Genomic DNA, 14,368 nt, shown 5'->3' on the forward strand with positions numbered 1-14,368 from the left:
CTGGACATGCATTTAAATAAATAAATAAATAAATAAAACAGATCCTCAAAAAGGCAATTCCAACAGTCAGCGAATCATTGATTGTGTTTATGTTCCGCAGTTTGTTATCTTGACTGCCTTAATGAGAATTTTTAATTGGTGTTATATGAAGGGAAAAAACAAGGAATACGTAGAAAAATGTGTGTGTTTCATCAGAAACAAGCAAGTCAATACCTATTTGATTTGTTTCTGTGTTTGTGTCTGTTTTCTAAAAGGTTCGCCCAATAAAATCGGTCAGCTTAAGTGAAGACTACCTTAAGGATATGTGCACCGTTTTACCTGGCTGTTAGACTGCCTGTTCAAACAGGAACGTTTGTATGATTTCATATCACAGAAAACAGGAGTTGTTGATCCACTTCTGAACATCAGTATAGGTTCAAATGTGTTATTCTCTGACTTTTGTCCCAATTTACCAAACAGTGAAAGCAGTTAACCAGCAGCTCCTGTGTCCTGCCCTAAGCTAAAAACTCTGGTGTGGGTCAATGAGCCATTATAAAAGCAGCATAAACTTCAGTTTCCTGTTAAAAAATGCTGTCTAAAAACAAGAAATGGCCAACCATATTCCTAAAATAGCATACACTTGAGCTGGTGTGTATTAAGTACTTAAAACCAATAAAACTGGCACAGTACAAACTAGACAAAAAAAAATCACTAACTAGGGAAACTTGCATTGATACAGCAACAAAAATGGTCAAAATAACCACGTGTTTTCACATCTGTGAATGTACAATGTAGATATTAAAATAATTTAATATTTAAATAAATACTGCTATTATATCTCTAACCATAGCCAATTTTTTTGGGATGTTTTGGATGATTAGGGGTTTAAACGACAGTTAGACTTCGAAGGGTGGGAGGAAATGACATTCAGAACTTCACATTACGGAGGGTGGCAATTAAGTGCTTGGTATAAAGCCTGCCAGAATTTATGGAGAAGAAGAAGAAGAGGAATTGGTGACATCACTGTAGGTTGTGTGGGCTACACCATCTAATTTTGCACAGTGCTTGACTTTTGTCTCTTCTGAACACTTGGAGGATGAAGCCCCCACTTCAAGAAACCTGAAATGCCCCTTTAATGTCTCAGTTAAACCTCATGGAACATTTTTCCATCGGTAAGAAGAATGTTATAACTGTCATTAGAAGTGGCAAAGGAGAAAAGCTTTTATTGTATTTTAACGTATTCTGTGGTGCAATCCGAGACAGTGATTGATCTGAACAGATGGGACTATTGTAACGAGGTAATTAAGGTGATTAACAATAACATGATTTGAAGGAACCAGTTCCATCCAGTTCGTTTACTGGCAACAGCAGATTCCGCGGCCCCTCTGTCGATCATCGTATCAAACACACTCCATTTTAGATAAATGGCTGTAATTGTAACTGATATTGACTGTGCAACATGCCTGGCCACAAAAGTACAGCTATTGTTTGTCTTAATCTCTTTCTCTCAGACAATCCCAAAGGAGAAAAAGAGACTTTGAAGAAACACCTCACCTAATAGAAGGTTTGAAGTGGCTGAGACCAACTCGCTCTGTCTTAGATCTGCTTTACCTTTGATCGTGGGAAAGAGGCTCTTATGTTTCCTGTGCCATGTTGAGGCAAAATGACTTTGCTATGCTTGCCCCCTCCCCAGAGCTGGCACTTTGAAGACGCTGGTCTGCTCGCAAGATAAATATAATTTGGGGCTAATTTCCCGAGAAGGGTCCTGTAATTGTCCCAAAGGCACACACAGTGAATCTGCACGTGAATCCACACACATGGGTTTACACAGCTATTTTTCCAAGGACCTTGACTTCCATGCAAACAAAGTATTATCCTGCATGATCTACTACACCCCAACTCACATCTTAGCCCTTAACCCTTTAACACAGAGCATATCGCAGATGACATGTTTGCACAAGCGCACTTTGCATTACTGCAAATCGGAAAAGTTCCAACGGATTCTGAAAGTGTGGTCAATACAGTCATTTTACTCACGCTGTTGCAGGAAGCCGGAGAATCAGCGTCTTTGTCACCAGAGAGGAGAGAGTTGGAAAAACGCCTGTACATAGTTTCCATTTTTGGAGATTGAGACAAAAACTCAAACAAATTTCAAATTTAACACACAAAATCTGGTGTTCATGTACAACTACAGCGATTGTCTTCATTTTAAATGGTTAATTGAAAGTTATTCTGGACAAATGGACAAAAGCACTTACTCACAGGACATTTTCTGCCTCCTTTATGTTTAAATTAGCAAAAAAAACAAAATGTCCCGACGGACATTTTGAGGGTGTTTAGGTGTTAAAGGATTAACAGAACCAGATCCTCAGAAATAAAGTTCTGTCTCATTGGGACTGTGTTTTTGGTCTCCATGACGAGGTCAGTGTTTATGCCAGAAAAGTCCTAAAAAGGAAACAAAAAAATGTCTCCACACACAAGGAGGGAGAGAAGGAGAGAGAGAGAAAGAGAGAGAGAGAGATTTCCAGGAACAAAAGAAAGTTCCACTTTCAGGAAAAGGGGTCTCAGACTCCATGTCCAGTGTCTGTGAAAGGCAAACACCAAACAACTGAAAATATACACACCCGCCTCCCTTTTTTTTTTTACAAACCTGCAGCCCACAGCCACTGTTCTTTCACTGCCCGTAGTCATGGTAACTGGAAGCACACTTAGGTCCTTGGCAGTCTCTATCTGGGCATTTTAAAAGGTTCAAAAGTCCCAATGGAAAAAAGGTCAACAACCTTATTCCTGTGACTTGGGTCTGTGCTCCTGTTTTTTCAATCTCAAGTTAGGAATATTTAAATTTGAATGATTCTGACCAAGTGCTGACAATCTGCTTCTTTAGGTGTATTGGAATTGCAACATTGACTCTGACCCATTCCACTCTGACTCTGTGTTTAACAGTAAACCAGGGTCTGGCCCGGCCCAGCCCGGCCTGGCCCAATGGGGCTGGGGTCTCTTTCCAGTTGCTCCTGTGTGCTCAGTCATGGGCAGTGGCTTCCTGTGATGTTTCCTGTCACAGGGGCTTTCAGGGGCAGCTGTAACAACCTTGAGGCAGGAATGTGAGAGATTATCAAAAGGTCTGGGCTCAGACGTGTTTAGACACTTTTATGGTTTGTTATTGTCTAGATTGGTTTCACTGTGGGAAGATGTAATTGTAACTTGCTCACCTTATAGCCGCTGTAGGCAAGATGGATAGGAAATATTTAATTGTTGAGTCTATTCCTGAGGTCATTAAAATGATAGTTCAGGCTTAAAAAAAATAAAATAAATAAATAAAATAGTGTATATGAGGACTTAAAGACAAACTGAACTATTGTTAAAACAATAAATACACATATTTAGGAAAAGTCAGGGTCTCATGGTCTCAAAAGTTTTATTTCAACAAAGTTTTACTCTAAAAAAATCCAAAACGGTCAAAATGACCCCCCTTGGTAGTTCTAGTGTTAAAGCTCCTACACTACAAGTGTAACTTTTTAAATTGCTTACAATAATAATAAAACATAAATTGTATCAAGCAGCTTGCAGGGATGACACAACAAGTGAAGCCTCTTGATGACGAATAAACATTTAAGTATCAGGCAAATTATAGTGCAGGTGCCTTAAATGTTTATCTGTAATGTTTTTAAGATGACTTTATATTTTCTTTGCAAAAGTGGCTTTTGCATTTAAAATGTACTTGTTACAAAAGAGTTTTGTCTTTAAAAACTTTAAAAATCAAAGTCCAAAAAAAAGGTTTTAGGTGTTTAGGTGTTTCAGGTTTTTGGTTTTAGTGGCTGTAGCAAGTAAAAAAAAAATTGGGAAATGTCATTTTCAAAAGCCATAAACATTTAATTGGTATTGTGAGCTAAAACAATACTTTAACCCTTAAGTTAAAACAGTGAAATCATTATCAAGCTAAAGGTAAATAAAGCTAATAGTAACTGCTTCATAAGGACATAATATAAGAGTATGAAGAGTCATTATAATTTGCAGATTGAGATCATCAGTGATCCATTATTCTAGCCTGCCAGGAAGAAGAGGTTAAGATAATTATCAAATAGATAAACTGTGGTTAAAATGTGTTCTGTAGATACACAGTGGTTAAAAAGTGTTCTATAATGTTTTGGAGAATGCACTGTGCGATTTATATGGGCTTTTTTTTGGAAACTATTATGTCTAAGATCGGTTTTCGACTACTGATGTCTGGTTCAGTCGTTGGGGAAGCGCGTGGCTTCTGCTCGTCCATTGTGATAGTGGATCGATCAGAGTCACATCGTGTGCGTGTCTTTCTTTTCTATCACCCCTTTTACAGGTAAGAACAGAGGTTTAAGCATGGTTAATAATGTATTTGCATTTTAATGTTATGCAAACCTGCAGAGTAGTAGATTGAGGTGTTTCAATAAGTTTGACATTGGAATTAAGTTGTGGTGGAAGTGAACTTCCTCTTAGCATAGCCTGTTGCTTGTAGCATGACTGTGCAGGTGCAGTGGTAGACAATTGTCGTTCTTTTCATGTGCATTGCATGTTAAATTACCAATAACACTGAGGACCACTTAGGATTGTAATTGTTAACAGATAATGTTTATTGTACTATGTTAAACATTCTGTACACATTTATTATTTTTAATAATGTCAAATGTGTAATTTAAAGTTGTATTATTAGCTTGAAGACATTCTGACATAATTTAAAGGTCAAGTTTGCTTATTTTTCTATTTTAATGCTTTTGCGAAGCATTTTGTGAAACTGTGACCATGTTTATGGAGAAATACATTGAGATAGTGGATGATAAGAGATCTTTTCTATCACCCCCTTTTACAGGGGTGCAACAAACACGTGGCTACTTAATATGCAGCTGCTGCTGCCTGTGTGTTCACTGTTGAATGGAGATGGACAAGGAAAAACAAATGGCAGAAGAACTAAATCGTGGCTGTTGCAGCGCAATTCGTTGGCTGTACTTCTTAAGGAAGAGAGAGGCTTCTGGTTATGCTGAAGCAATGTTAGCATTTAAGCTAGCTGACTTTATGCTAACGCGTTAGCATTTAAGCTAGCGGACTTTATGCTAACGCGTTAGCATTAAAGCTAGTGGACTTTATGCTAACGCGTTAGCATTTAAGCTAGTGGACTTTATGCTAACGCGTTAGCATTTAAGCTAGCGGGCTTTATGCTAATGTGAGCATCTGCTATTAATATGAATAACAAAGCAACCTGATGTGCTTGAATAATGTGTGAATGACACAGCTTTGTGTGATGATTTAGCAACTCTCTGAGCACATCATCATTCAGCTCATTCATTAACAGACTGAACCATCCACACCAACACAGAGCCACGTAAATGTATTTTATTTTATTTTATTTGATATTAGAAATATGTATCTATCTTTGATCCTTCTATTAAGTATATTACCTTTCTTGTTTTTCATTTTTATGAAATTTATATTCATATTTCATTTAATTTTTCTCTTGGAACCCTCTGGGACCAATGTCATAATAATGACGTTGAAGACATTTGCTTGAGGAAAGATTCTCTATAGCTGAGTTTTAAATGAACACTAAACTTCCAATGGGGCTGGTAGTAACGAGTTGTACAGGGGGTGAAGAAAGTGGCAGTAGAAACATCCATATTGTAGGCATATGTACAAATTAGGTCACTAAAGTAGCCTACGACACCCAACCTTAACCCTGTGAATGATTCTGTAGGAGACTAAAGCCTCACTTTAGATGCAGACACATAAGCACATTCAAAATCATACTTTTTTATGATAAAAACTTTAATAATTGGTCTTCTGCTGTTGTGCAGAGATGGTCCAAGTTTCATCCTTCTGGATGCTATTGTTTTCTTTGAATTCAAAGTAATTCAATTTGGTTTCCCATCTAACCATGTATTTCGGGATAAGTGCTAAAATATGTGCCCAAAACAATTGAACCCTTTGAGGATATAGAGACTGTATTTGTATTTATTTTTTAACTTTTGGGTCTGTAAACTTATTTATGAAAATGGCCTTTGGCAATTGTTTTACCTGGAGAGTAAAATGTGTCACCGATAAGTGACAGCAAGTGAAGTTTATTCTAATACAATGTTGATATGAAAACAGCATCTCAGATGATTTATATGAAGTGTGAGGTGTGCTTACATATGGACGGCATGCAGGAAGTGAGGTACCTTTTAAAATAGCCTAATACTGTATGACGTTACAAAGAAAAGGTCATCTTGTTTCTTTAATGTGCAGTCTGGCATAAATCAGATTAGGGATCACATGCCTGAGCATCATCCCACTACAGCCAATATCACAGACAGTGCTGTCTTTGTGATGCACATTATGTTGTTGATAACTCAATTAGACAAGACTTTATCTGCAATGAGAGCTGGACCAAATTTCAAACCACTCTATATAAATCAAACATTTCTAAAGGTTTGAAAATATACTTTTGTTATATGACAAAACAAAGATTACATTCCCTTCATATGTATTAAATGTGTTAAATAATTTTTGTATATGTAGAAAATGTAGTCTATTGTCGATAAAGCACTTTTCAAAATTCATAATGAATTTCAATGCAAAATATTTATCGCTTTACAAGGTGAGTAAATTGATCATTGTCAGAAATGTAAAGTAAAGACATAGATACAATACAATTTAAAATGTGGATAGTTTCAAATAGGGCTGAACGATATGGACAAAATTTCATATCTCGATATTCATGTCAGATATCTCGATATCGATATGATACGATATGACTACGGGTTCGGTGAAAACCAAGCATTTTTCAGAAAAATAAAAACATAATACAAAAGACTGCAGAAACTTTCCACATGGAAAGTGCAGTTTTATTGATGAGAACTCACTGTGAGACTGTGTACACGGGTACCATGTCTTTTGCAAAGTCTGATGTTATAGCTTCTGTAACGCCTTTATGTCCGGTGGACGTCGACTCATACGGTGTAACGCTACTGAACGCATCAGTAAACACACTTTGCTTGGGCTTCTTTTGGGATGACTGAGAAGTCCCCGGTGTTTCTCTCATTGTATTACACTCTTCGTGCAGCACGCGATGGTGTTGTTTCAGGTGGTGAAACATGTTTGTTGTGCTACCTTGCTTCGTCGCAATTTTTGCCAAGCACGACCTGCACAACACCTCGCTCTGGTTGACATCATCCTTTTTAAATCCAAAATACGATGATTTATGTTTTGGCACAAAATCGCCACCGGCCGCATTATCTTCCGTGCTCATGTCACTTTCTTTCCCGCTGTGTATGTCGTGTGTGTGTGTGTGTGTGTGTGCGCGTCTCAGTGTCCGTCTCCATCCCGCCCTCCTATGTTTGTCATTGGTTGGCTTCAGCTGTCGATCCACAGCAAGCATGAAATAAGGTTTGTGGTTGGCTGGCCGCAGTGGTGCATTCAAGGGCAATCGTAAAAATGAAGTTTATTGTGCCAGAAATGTACATGTAGGGCGAGCGCGGGGGAAAATCTATATTGTTTATATCGTTGCTTTTGCGATATGAATATCTTGAATGTTCATATCTAGATATCGATACGATAACGATATATCGTTCAGCCCTAGTTTCAAATATGTTATGAAAAAACAAATAATGATCAAATAAAAAGAATAAAGGCTGCATTGTTTAACTTTTCAATATAAACAAATGTCTATTACACAATTCTGATTAAGGCTCACTGGGGAAGTGAACTTTAGGTTAAGGAAACACAAGGGTTCTCTGGAGCAGTGAGACAGTCACTGCCAGTCAGTGAGAAAGTCACACACTGGAGCTTCAATTTGGATTAAATCAAAGGCTCTTTTTGTGATGAAAGTATGTTTTCTGAACTGTCCGTCTTGCATGGCTGTGTTTAAACTCGCTTTAAGTGAAAGTATTTTTTAACAGGATTTAAAGTAGCCATCATAGTTATGGAGGAAATAGCAAAAGTAAAAAAAAAAAAAAAATCCCCTACACTGATGATCAACTATTTGACAGCCATTTCCTGCTGTGGGCCTGTGGCATTTTTCTTTGACACAATAGGTACACACATATCTACTGTACCTTATAACAACAGAGTTAAATTACATCAAGAGAACAAGGTGTTCAAGTTTGAAAAAGTTGAATGAATTGCATAAGAGAGATAAGCAGCTCAAAGTAGAGATTAAATTCAAGAGTGGTGCCAACTGTAGAATCTTTTAAAGGGGAGGGGTGTAGATTTACTGTGTATATATAGCTATTAAATTAAATTAAATTAAATTAAATTAAATTAAATTAAATTAAATCAAATTAAATTAAATTAAATTAAATTGAATTGAAATTGTGCTGATTGACAAAAAAATGGATCACTAAAATCTTAAAGGCCACATAGACAGGAAGCTCCAATTAATGCTGCTTATGTGTGTGTATCCGTGTCTTTACCGTCAGAAAAGTTTCAGAAACAGTTCAGCCACTGCTGAGAAAATAGGGTTTTATTGTTTTCCTGGGCTCTGCGAAGCGGAACCCAGGAACACTTCCGTTTGCTGATGATGTCATCAGGAAACCTCACCACTCCTCTCACCAACGTAGCTCCTCCTTTTGCGGGCACTAGTCCGGGCACATCCGGTTGTGTACATTCAACCACAGAAGAAGAAGAAATACTCAAGTTGTAGGTGCTGAGCCTATCGGTTGAGATATCTTGGGCTGTCTTTGGAAAAAAAGATCAGTTTGCTCTGTGTAGGGTTGTAGTAACCAATGCCAGACGCTCCACAGGCTCCCCATCAATGAGCAAACAAAAGCTCAGTGGATAATTTTCATATTTGATGGGAATGCCCCTGCTACATTTCCCAAACATGTAGCAGGGCAACCACTTAACAGAGGATTGTTACACAAACTTCATGCAATTCAAAGCAGGACACAGCACCACACTTCGCCTTAAAAGAAGGAGCAGTGCCAACAATACCTGCTGGATTACCTGCACCAGAAGTAAGTATTTCAAACAGTGAAACTGTCTTTGTGTGCTCGTTCTGCCGTTTAGCATTAGTGATAGCCGGCTACAGGCTAAGCTACATACGTTCGCTCATGTTTCATTTGTGTGTATTTGTCTATCCTGTGCTGCTAAACACGACTGTACTGTGGCTAATTGCTATAGAAGTTTGGGAGCGCATTTGCTCGTGTTTCATTTGCATGTGTATGTGTCTCTCTCACCGGTAAACAACGTTATTCAGGCGATGAGCTGATTACAGGCGGTGTAGGAAATGTGTTTATTTGCCTGTGTTTATGTTAGAGTAGGGAACAAGTTATAGTAAAATTGACGCAGATTCAGGAAAGGTAATGAAGGAGAAAAAACAGTCTTTTTAGCATGATCCTTATTATTGTTTTAACCTTTACTATTTTCCATACCAGGATCGTTTTATCCACACGGGCACACAAACAGAAGCTCCAAGTGTGAGAACATGTGCCACTCAACTGTCAGTTGAGACCTTGAAAGCACACGTGAACAGCCAAAGTAAGTAGAATTGTAATTTCATAAGATCTAAGAGCATGAAATGTTAACAATTGTATCTACTGTTCTCCATAAGTACCCAGACACCAGTGCTGTCACGTGAGACTGCTGGCACACAAACCACACTGCCCGAGTACATGTTTTCATCCACACCTATAAAGGGGCCAGGGTTTGGACCACAAAAAAGAGCATGTGTTGAGTCAGAGGAGGAAGAGGGATTTGCCTCACCAGAGTCACAAGTCGACCCAAATGACTCAACCTTTACTCCTGGCAAATCCCTAACAAAACACGATTCAACAATGTCGTAAGTACTGACTTCAAGTTCATTAGGGTTGTGACTACACATCAAAGAAATGCATTTTGTCTTGCTACATTTGTAGGACTGAAAGTGCTGCATACATGGATAAAAAATGCATTGTTTTGGTGTCCTGCCTGAGGGAGCTTTTTGACACATGTCCAGTGTGCAAGAGACACTGCAAAGTGCAGCAGCAACACAAAGGCATTTCATCAAACTTGTCCAAAATTCAACTACTCCAGGAAGTGGCAAAGACAGCCCATGGTTAAGAATACCCCAGTTGGCAATGTACAGTTATCTGCTGCTAAATATTTCACTGGTGCCTCCTTCATCCAGCTGGAAAAGGTAATACTATTAAAGTTTTGTCGTCCAAATCATATGACACTTTCAACCAATAGACAATTTCTAAACACTGTATTATTATGTTAGCTGTGCAGCACCTTGCAGCTCCAGATTTGTCATTATGACACCTTCCTGGAAACATGCAAGGAAATGCCTGGAACCTGCCATCGTCCACAAGTGGAAGAGATCAACAGGTCCTTTTCTCCACATTGATACTGGGGGGAAAGTTCAAGTTGCAGGAGACATGCGTGCAGATTCACTAGATAATGAAAAAAATCATATCATCAAAATCATAAATACCAATAACTTTTAAACAAAAAAAAGCACTTGTTTTTTTTTTTTCAAGGAAAAATTATTTCACATTGTTCTGTTTACTTCAGGGCACTTTGGGAGCTATTCCTTGATGCACATGGACAACAACAAAATTTTGGACCTCCAGCTAGTTCAGTGATTTTGAATAAGTGGCTGCGTGGCATAAAGAACCATGTGTACTACAGTTCAATGTCCTCGGGCCCTGAGAAGGTGGCAAAGTGGACATCCATAATAAATCACATGCAGGATGTGCATACTCAAGACAACCCAATCTACCCAAAGTGTGCACATGCTGACAAGGTGTCGAAGGATAAAAACAAGTGGTTCCAGCCAGGTGAGGAAAAAAAAAAAACCTTTCCAGATGTAATGAAAATGAAATGGATATTATAACTACTTCGTGATAACTGATACTGTTTTTCTTTTAAATCCATTGTATAAACTCACCTTTCTCAAATGCAAGATCAACAATTATGGCACAGAACATATTGCAATCAAATTAAAAGTTTTTTATTTGATAAATACTTTTTGTTACTCAAGGGTCAGTTGCACTGTACAAGGTCGAAAAGACCCTGACTAACAAGAGGGTCCTGAAAGACGTGGAGAAGCTAAGCCACCACTACCAGACTTCAACGCTGGAGTCCTTCCACAGCTTGGTGCTGCACTTTGCTCCTAAGAATGTGGTTTTCACTTATGTGGGAATGTTATGCAGGTAATGTACATCACAATGAATTCTGTAACAGTATATTGACTAAGTAACTTATTGGGCATCATAACCTGTGGAACTAAAAAACAAAACAATACTGTTTCATCGATCGGCATCTTTACATTTACATAGGTTGTACCTTGCATCCATGCATCACAATGAAAATTCAAGCTGTGAGCAGGCAACAACAGCTTCAGGCCAAGCTGTCTACAGAGTGTCATATCCAAAGTCCAAGAAAGGAGAAGCCACTGCAAAGCCAGTCAGAACAGACCCCACGTACAGTAAGTTACTAATAAAATGTATTTACATGAAGAAAACCTTTTACAAATACTGACAAATCTGAAATACTTTCATCTAGTGTTTTTAAAAAATAAATAACACGTTTAAAATTTAAATAGCTGAAAATGTAAGTCAAAGTAAAGAAATTACTGTCTGAATGTAATGTCATGGTTTTCTGTAACATTTTAAAGACTATGTGGCTGAAGTGATGAGGCTGGTGTTCGAAGAGGTGATGGAGGACCCAGAGTCTTTCGCCGAGGACATGAGGAAGATCACCATCCCAGAGACCCTGTCAGCCTAGTATGACGGACCCTTAAAGGAGGAAGTCATCGCTTCACACGTGACCCACTTCAGTCAAGGGGTGGGTGGAAGCCAGCATATTGGCCAGCCAGATCAGGAAACTCCTGGCATATCCGGCACACAACACATGACGGGATTATTGTGCCTCAACCAGTGTCCCTACAATTAACCACATACAGTATTGGGAAGATACACGGAGAAAACTTATTACCATTCTAAGGCGTCCTGCAGCTTTGTTGTGGAGGTGTTTCCCTTGCGACAGTATCTTCTGTCTCTGGGTCAGACTCTGGGTAAAAGGTGTAAGGGACTAGGGCACGGGGTCGTGACACAGCCATTTAACAATGTTTTGATAATGACTAGCAGAGCATCCATCGTGCCAGAGGGAGAGCTGCGTATCTAAGAGCTGACATGCTAATTACGTCACTTCTCGGTACCTGGCCAATCACAGGACATTGGGAAAGCTCTCGTTGCCTGGCCAATCACAAAACAGTCCACGTTCTGGGGGTGTGGTATTCGTCTGAAAAATCTGATATTTCGATCTGCTCGTTTGCAGCGATTGGGAGGTTTTTGACCATGAAAACAAGTTAATATATGTAAGTAGACCTCCATAACTAACATATATGTGCGATATGTGCATTCGATGTCACCTTTAAGGAAATTACAGTTTCCCCAAATAGCCTGATCTCCCAGGAAATAATTGCTATTTTACTTTTCAGCAAGTAGTAATGTTACATAAATACATTCTTTATACATTCCTTATAGCTATTACCAGGTACTTTTTGTGCCTAAACCTAACCATATTCATAACCAGGTACTTTGTCAACATCACCCTCATTTTTTCCATTTCAGCCAAGAGCATTATAAGTCGTTGAAACTTGATGAGGTTGCTATGCATGTCTGAAAACTACAAATAAGGAAAGTCATTTTGGTTCAGAAACGTGAGCTCATGTATCTGTGGTTTGCAGAAACATCGAAAGGCATAAGATGAAGATTCAGAACTAGCAGATCAACACTGTCATCCATGATGCCATGATTAAAAAAAATCTCCTTTCATTCTGACAGGGAGTGGTGTTACTTTGTTTGAAAGGAGATTTAAACCTGACTCCAGGGTTGTGATGTCACAGCACCACTGCCACTCTTAAGTCTTGCCGAAACACAATAGAAATGAAAGATTGACACCAAACTGTCAGAGCGCAATCGACAAAAGGACAATGTCCATGATAGAATAATTTTCCCGTATGCACAGCAGGAATGTGGGGTGTTGTTTTTGCATTAGCTGTCTCCAGAGAGACGACATGGTGTGTTGTAAACATCACCTCCTGCCGGGCCGATGACGTTGCCATCGCCCTCTTGACTGAGCGTCTCCCCCCTTGGACTTCAGTCAAACCCTCTCGTCTTAATTACCACTTTACCAAAGCCATTTCAAAGTGGAGATGAACACCCCCTGCAGACAGTAAACAAACAAGTGAGCAACTTTCATGAAGCGTCATTACAAATGTTGATTGCGCCATGAAATTGGACGTTGCCAACCGTAAACAGCAATTACTGCATGCGCGGCTTTTCATCTCTTTCATACATATAATTCAAAAGCCCTGCTGTCACAATGGTTTAATTTGTATTATTGTGCCTGTAAATATAAGCCTCATTGGCCTTTTATTAATGATTTAATTCAATTAAAATCCAAACTGTGTCAAACAGTGGCTAAAAACCCCTTCTGTAAAAGTGAGAAAAATCATCCACAGAAGACAAAAGCCAACTGTCAAGGAGACGTAAACACTTCCACTGACTCGTATACATGACAAAGGAGGAATTTCAACACTGGACTGATGCTGCCAAACTCCCCTGACAGAAGAACAATATGAACCACCTGCTTGCTGGCAAACAATGGGTTGAAAAATATAACCGTTTCCTGTTGCCAAGACAATCTCATTATAATCCCAAGAAACCAGTTTGTCACAATGATAGAGCAGAATTAAACGTGGAATGCAATCGCTCACTTCGATAACAATCTTTCAGAGATCTATCTTTCTGGCAGCAAAATAAGTTTTCTGTCTTAAGATTCAGTCATAAATGTGCTCATACATGTACACTGTAATGAAGCCACTTCTACTGTATAACACCTGGGCCGTGCACCGGATGCTGGACGTTTTTGATCTAATGAGTCTCACACGTGTCTGTTGTTCACACAGCTGGAGCTGTGATTTTGTCAACCGGGGCTGCTGATATGTTTTTCATAGGAGTTTTTGCCTTCGAAAATTGCCATGTATTTTCAATTTGCCTATGTGCTCAACTGAATACCAATGAATGCTATGATTTCAATTGCTCTGCAAATACTTCACAGCAAAAGCCTTGTGTGGGGGTGGAACAGGATTTGTCAGTAGAAACATGAGAATGCTTTTATTTTGAAATAGTTTATTTATGTCTGTGACATATTTGGTCTTATAGATGTTGAAACTGTGGTGACAGATGATTTTCACAATCTATTGGATAAAAAACAAAGCCATCCATCAATTGTCAACAATAGTCCATCAACACTAAGTATTTGTGAGATGTTTTTTTCAATTTTCATTTTAAAGGTTTATCGCTAAGAGACAAAAACACAAACTAGGATGCATTTATCTTTTGCAAACGTTACAAAACACCAGATATTCTGATGCCCAACTTCTGCTTGTGTTAGTTGA

General features: G+C 38.7%; 1 protein-coding gene across 1 annotated transcript; it reads left to right on the forward strand.

Moving 5' to 3' along the window:
* The first annotated feature begins 8,397 nt into the window (after nt 1-8,397).
* On the forward strand, nt 8,398-14,033 carry LOC131469558 (uncharacterized). Its single transcript, XM_058644626.1, has 8 exons — nt 8,398-9,459; nt 9,533-9,760; nt 9,837-10,096; nt 10,181-10,287; nt 10,474-10,739; nt 10,943-11,114; nt 11,241-11,389; nt 11,579-14,033. The coding sequence occupies exons 3-8, from the start codon at nt 10,013-10,015 to the stop codon at nt 11,686-11,688; spliced, it is 888 nt and encodes a 295-aa protein (XP_058500609.1). The 5' UTR covers nt 8,398-9,459; nt 9,533-9,760; nt 9,837-10,012; the 3' UTR covers nt 11,689-14,033.
* Nucleotides 14,034-14,368: the final 335 nt, after the last annotated feature.

Source organism: Solea solea, chromosome 12, assembly GCF_958295425.1.
Source record: "Solea solea chromosome 12, fSolSol10.1, whole genome shotgun sequence".
NCBI classification, from domain to species: domain Eukaryota; kingdom Metazoa; phylum Chordata; class Actinopteri; order Pleuronectiformes; family Soleidae; genus Solea; species Solea solea.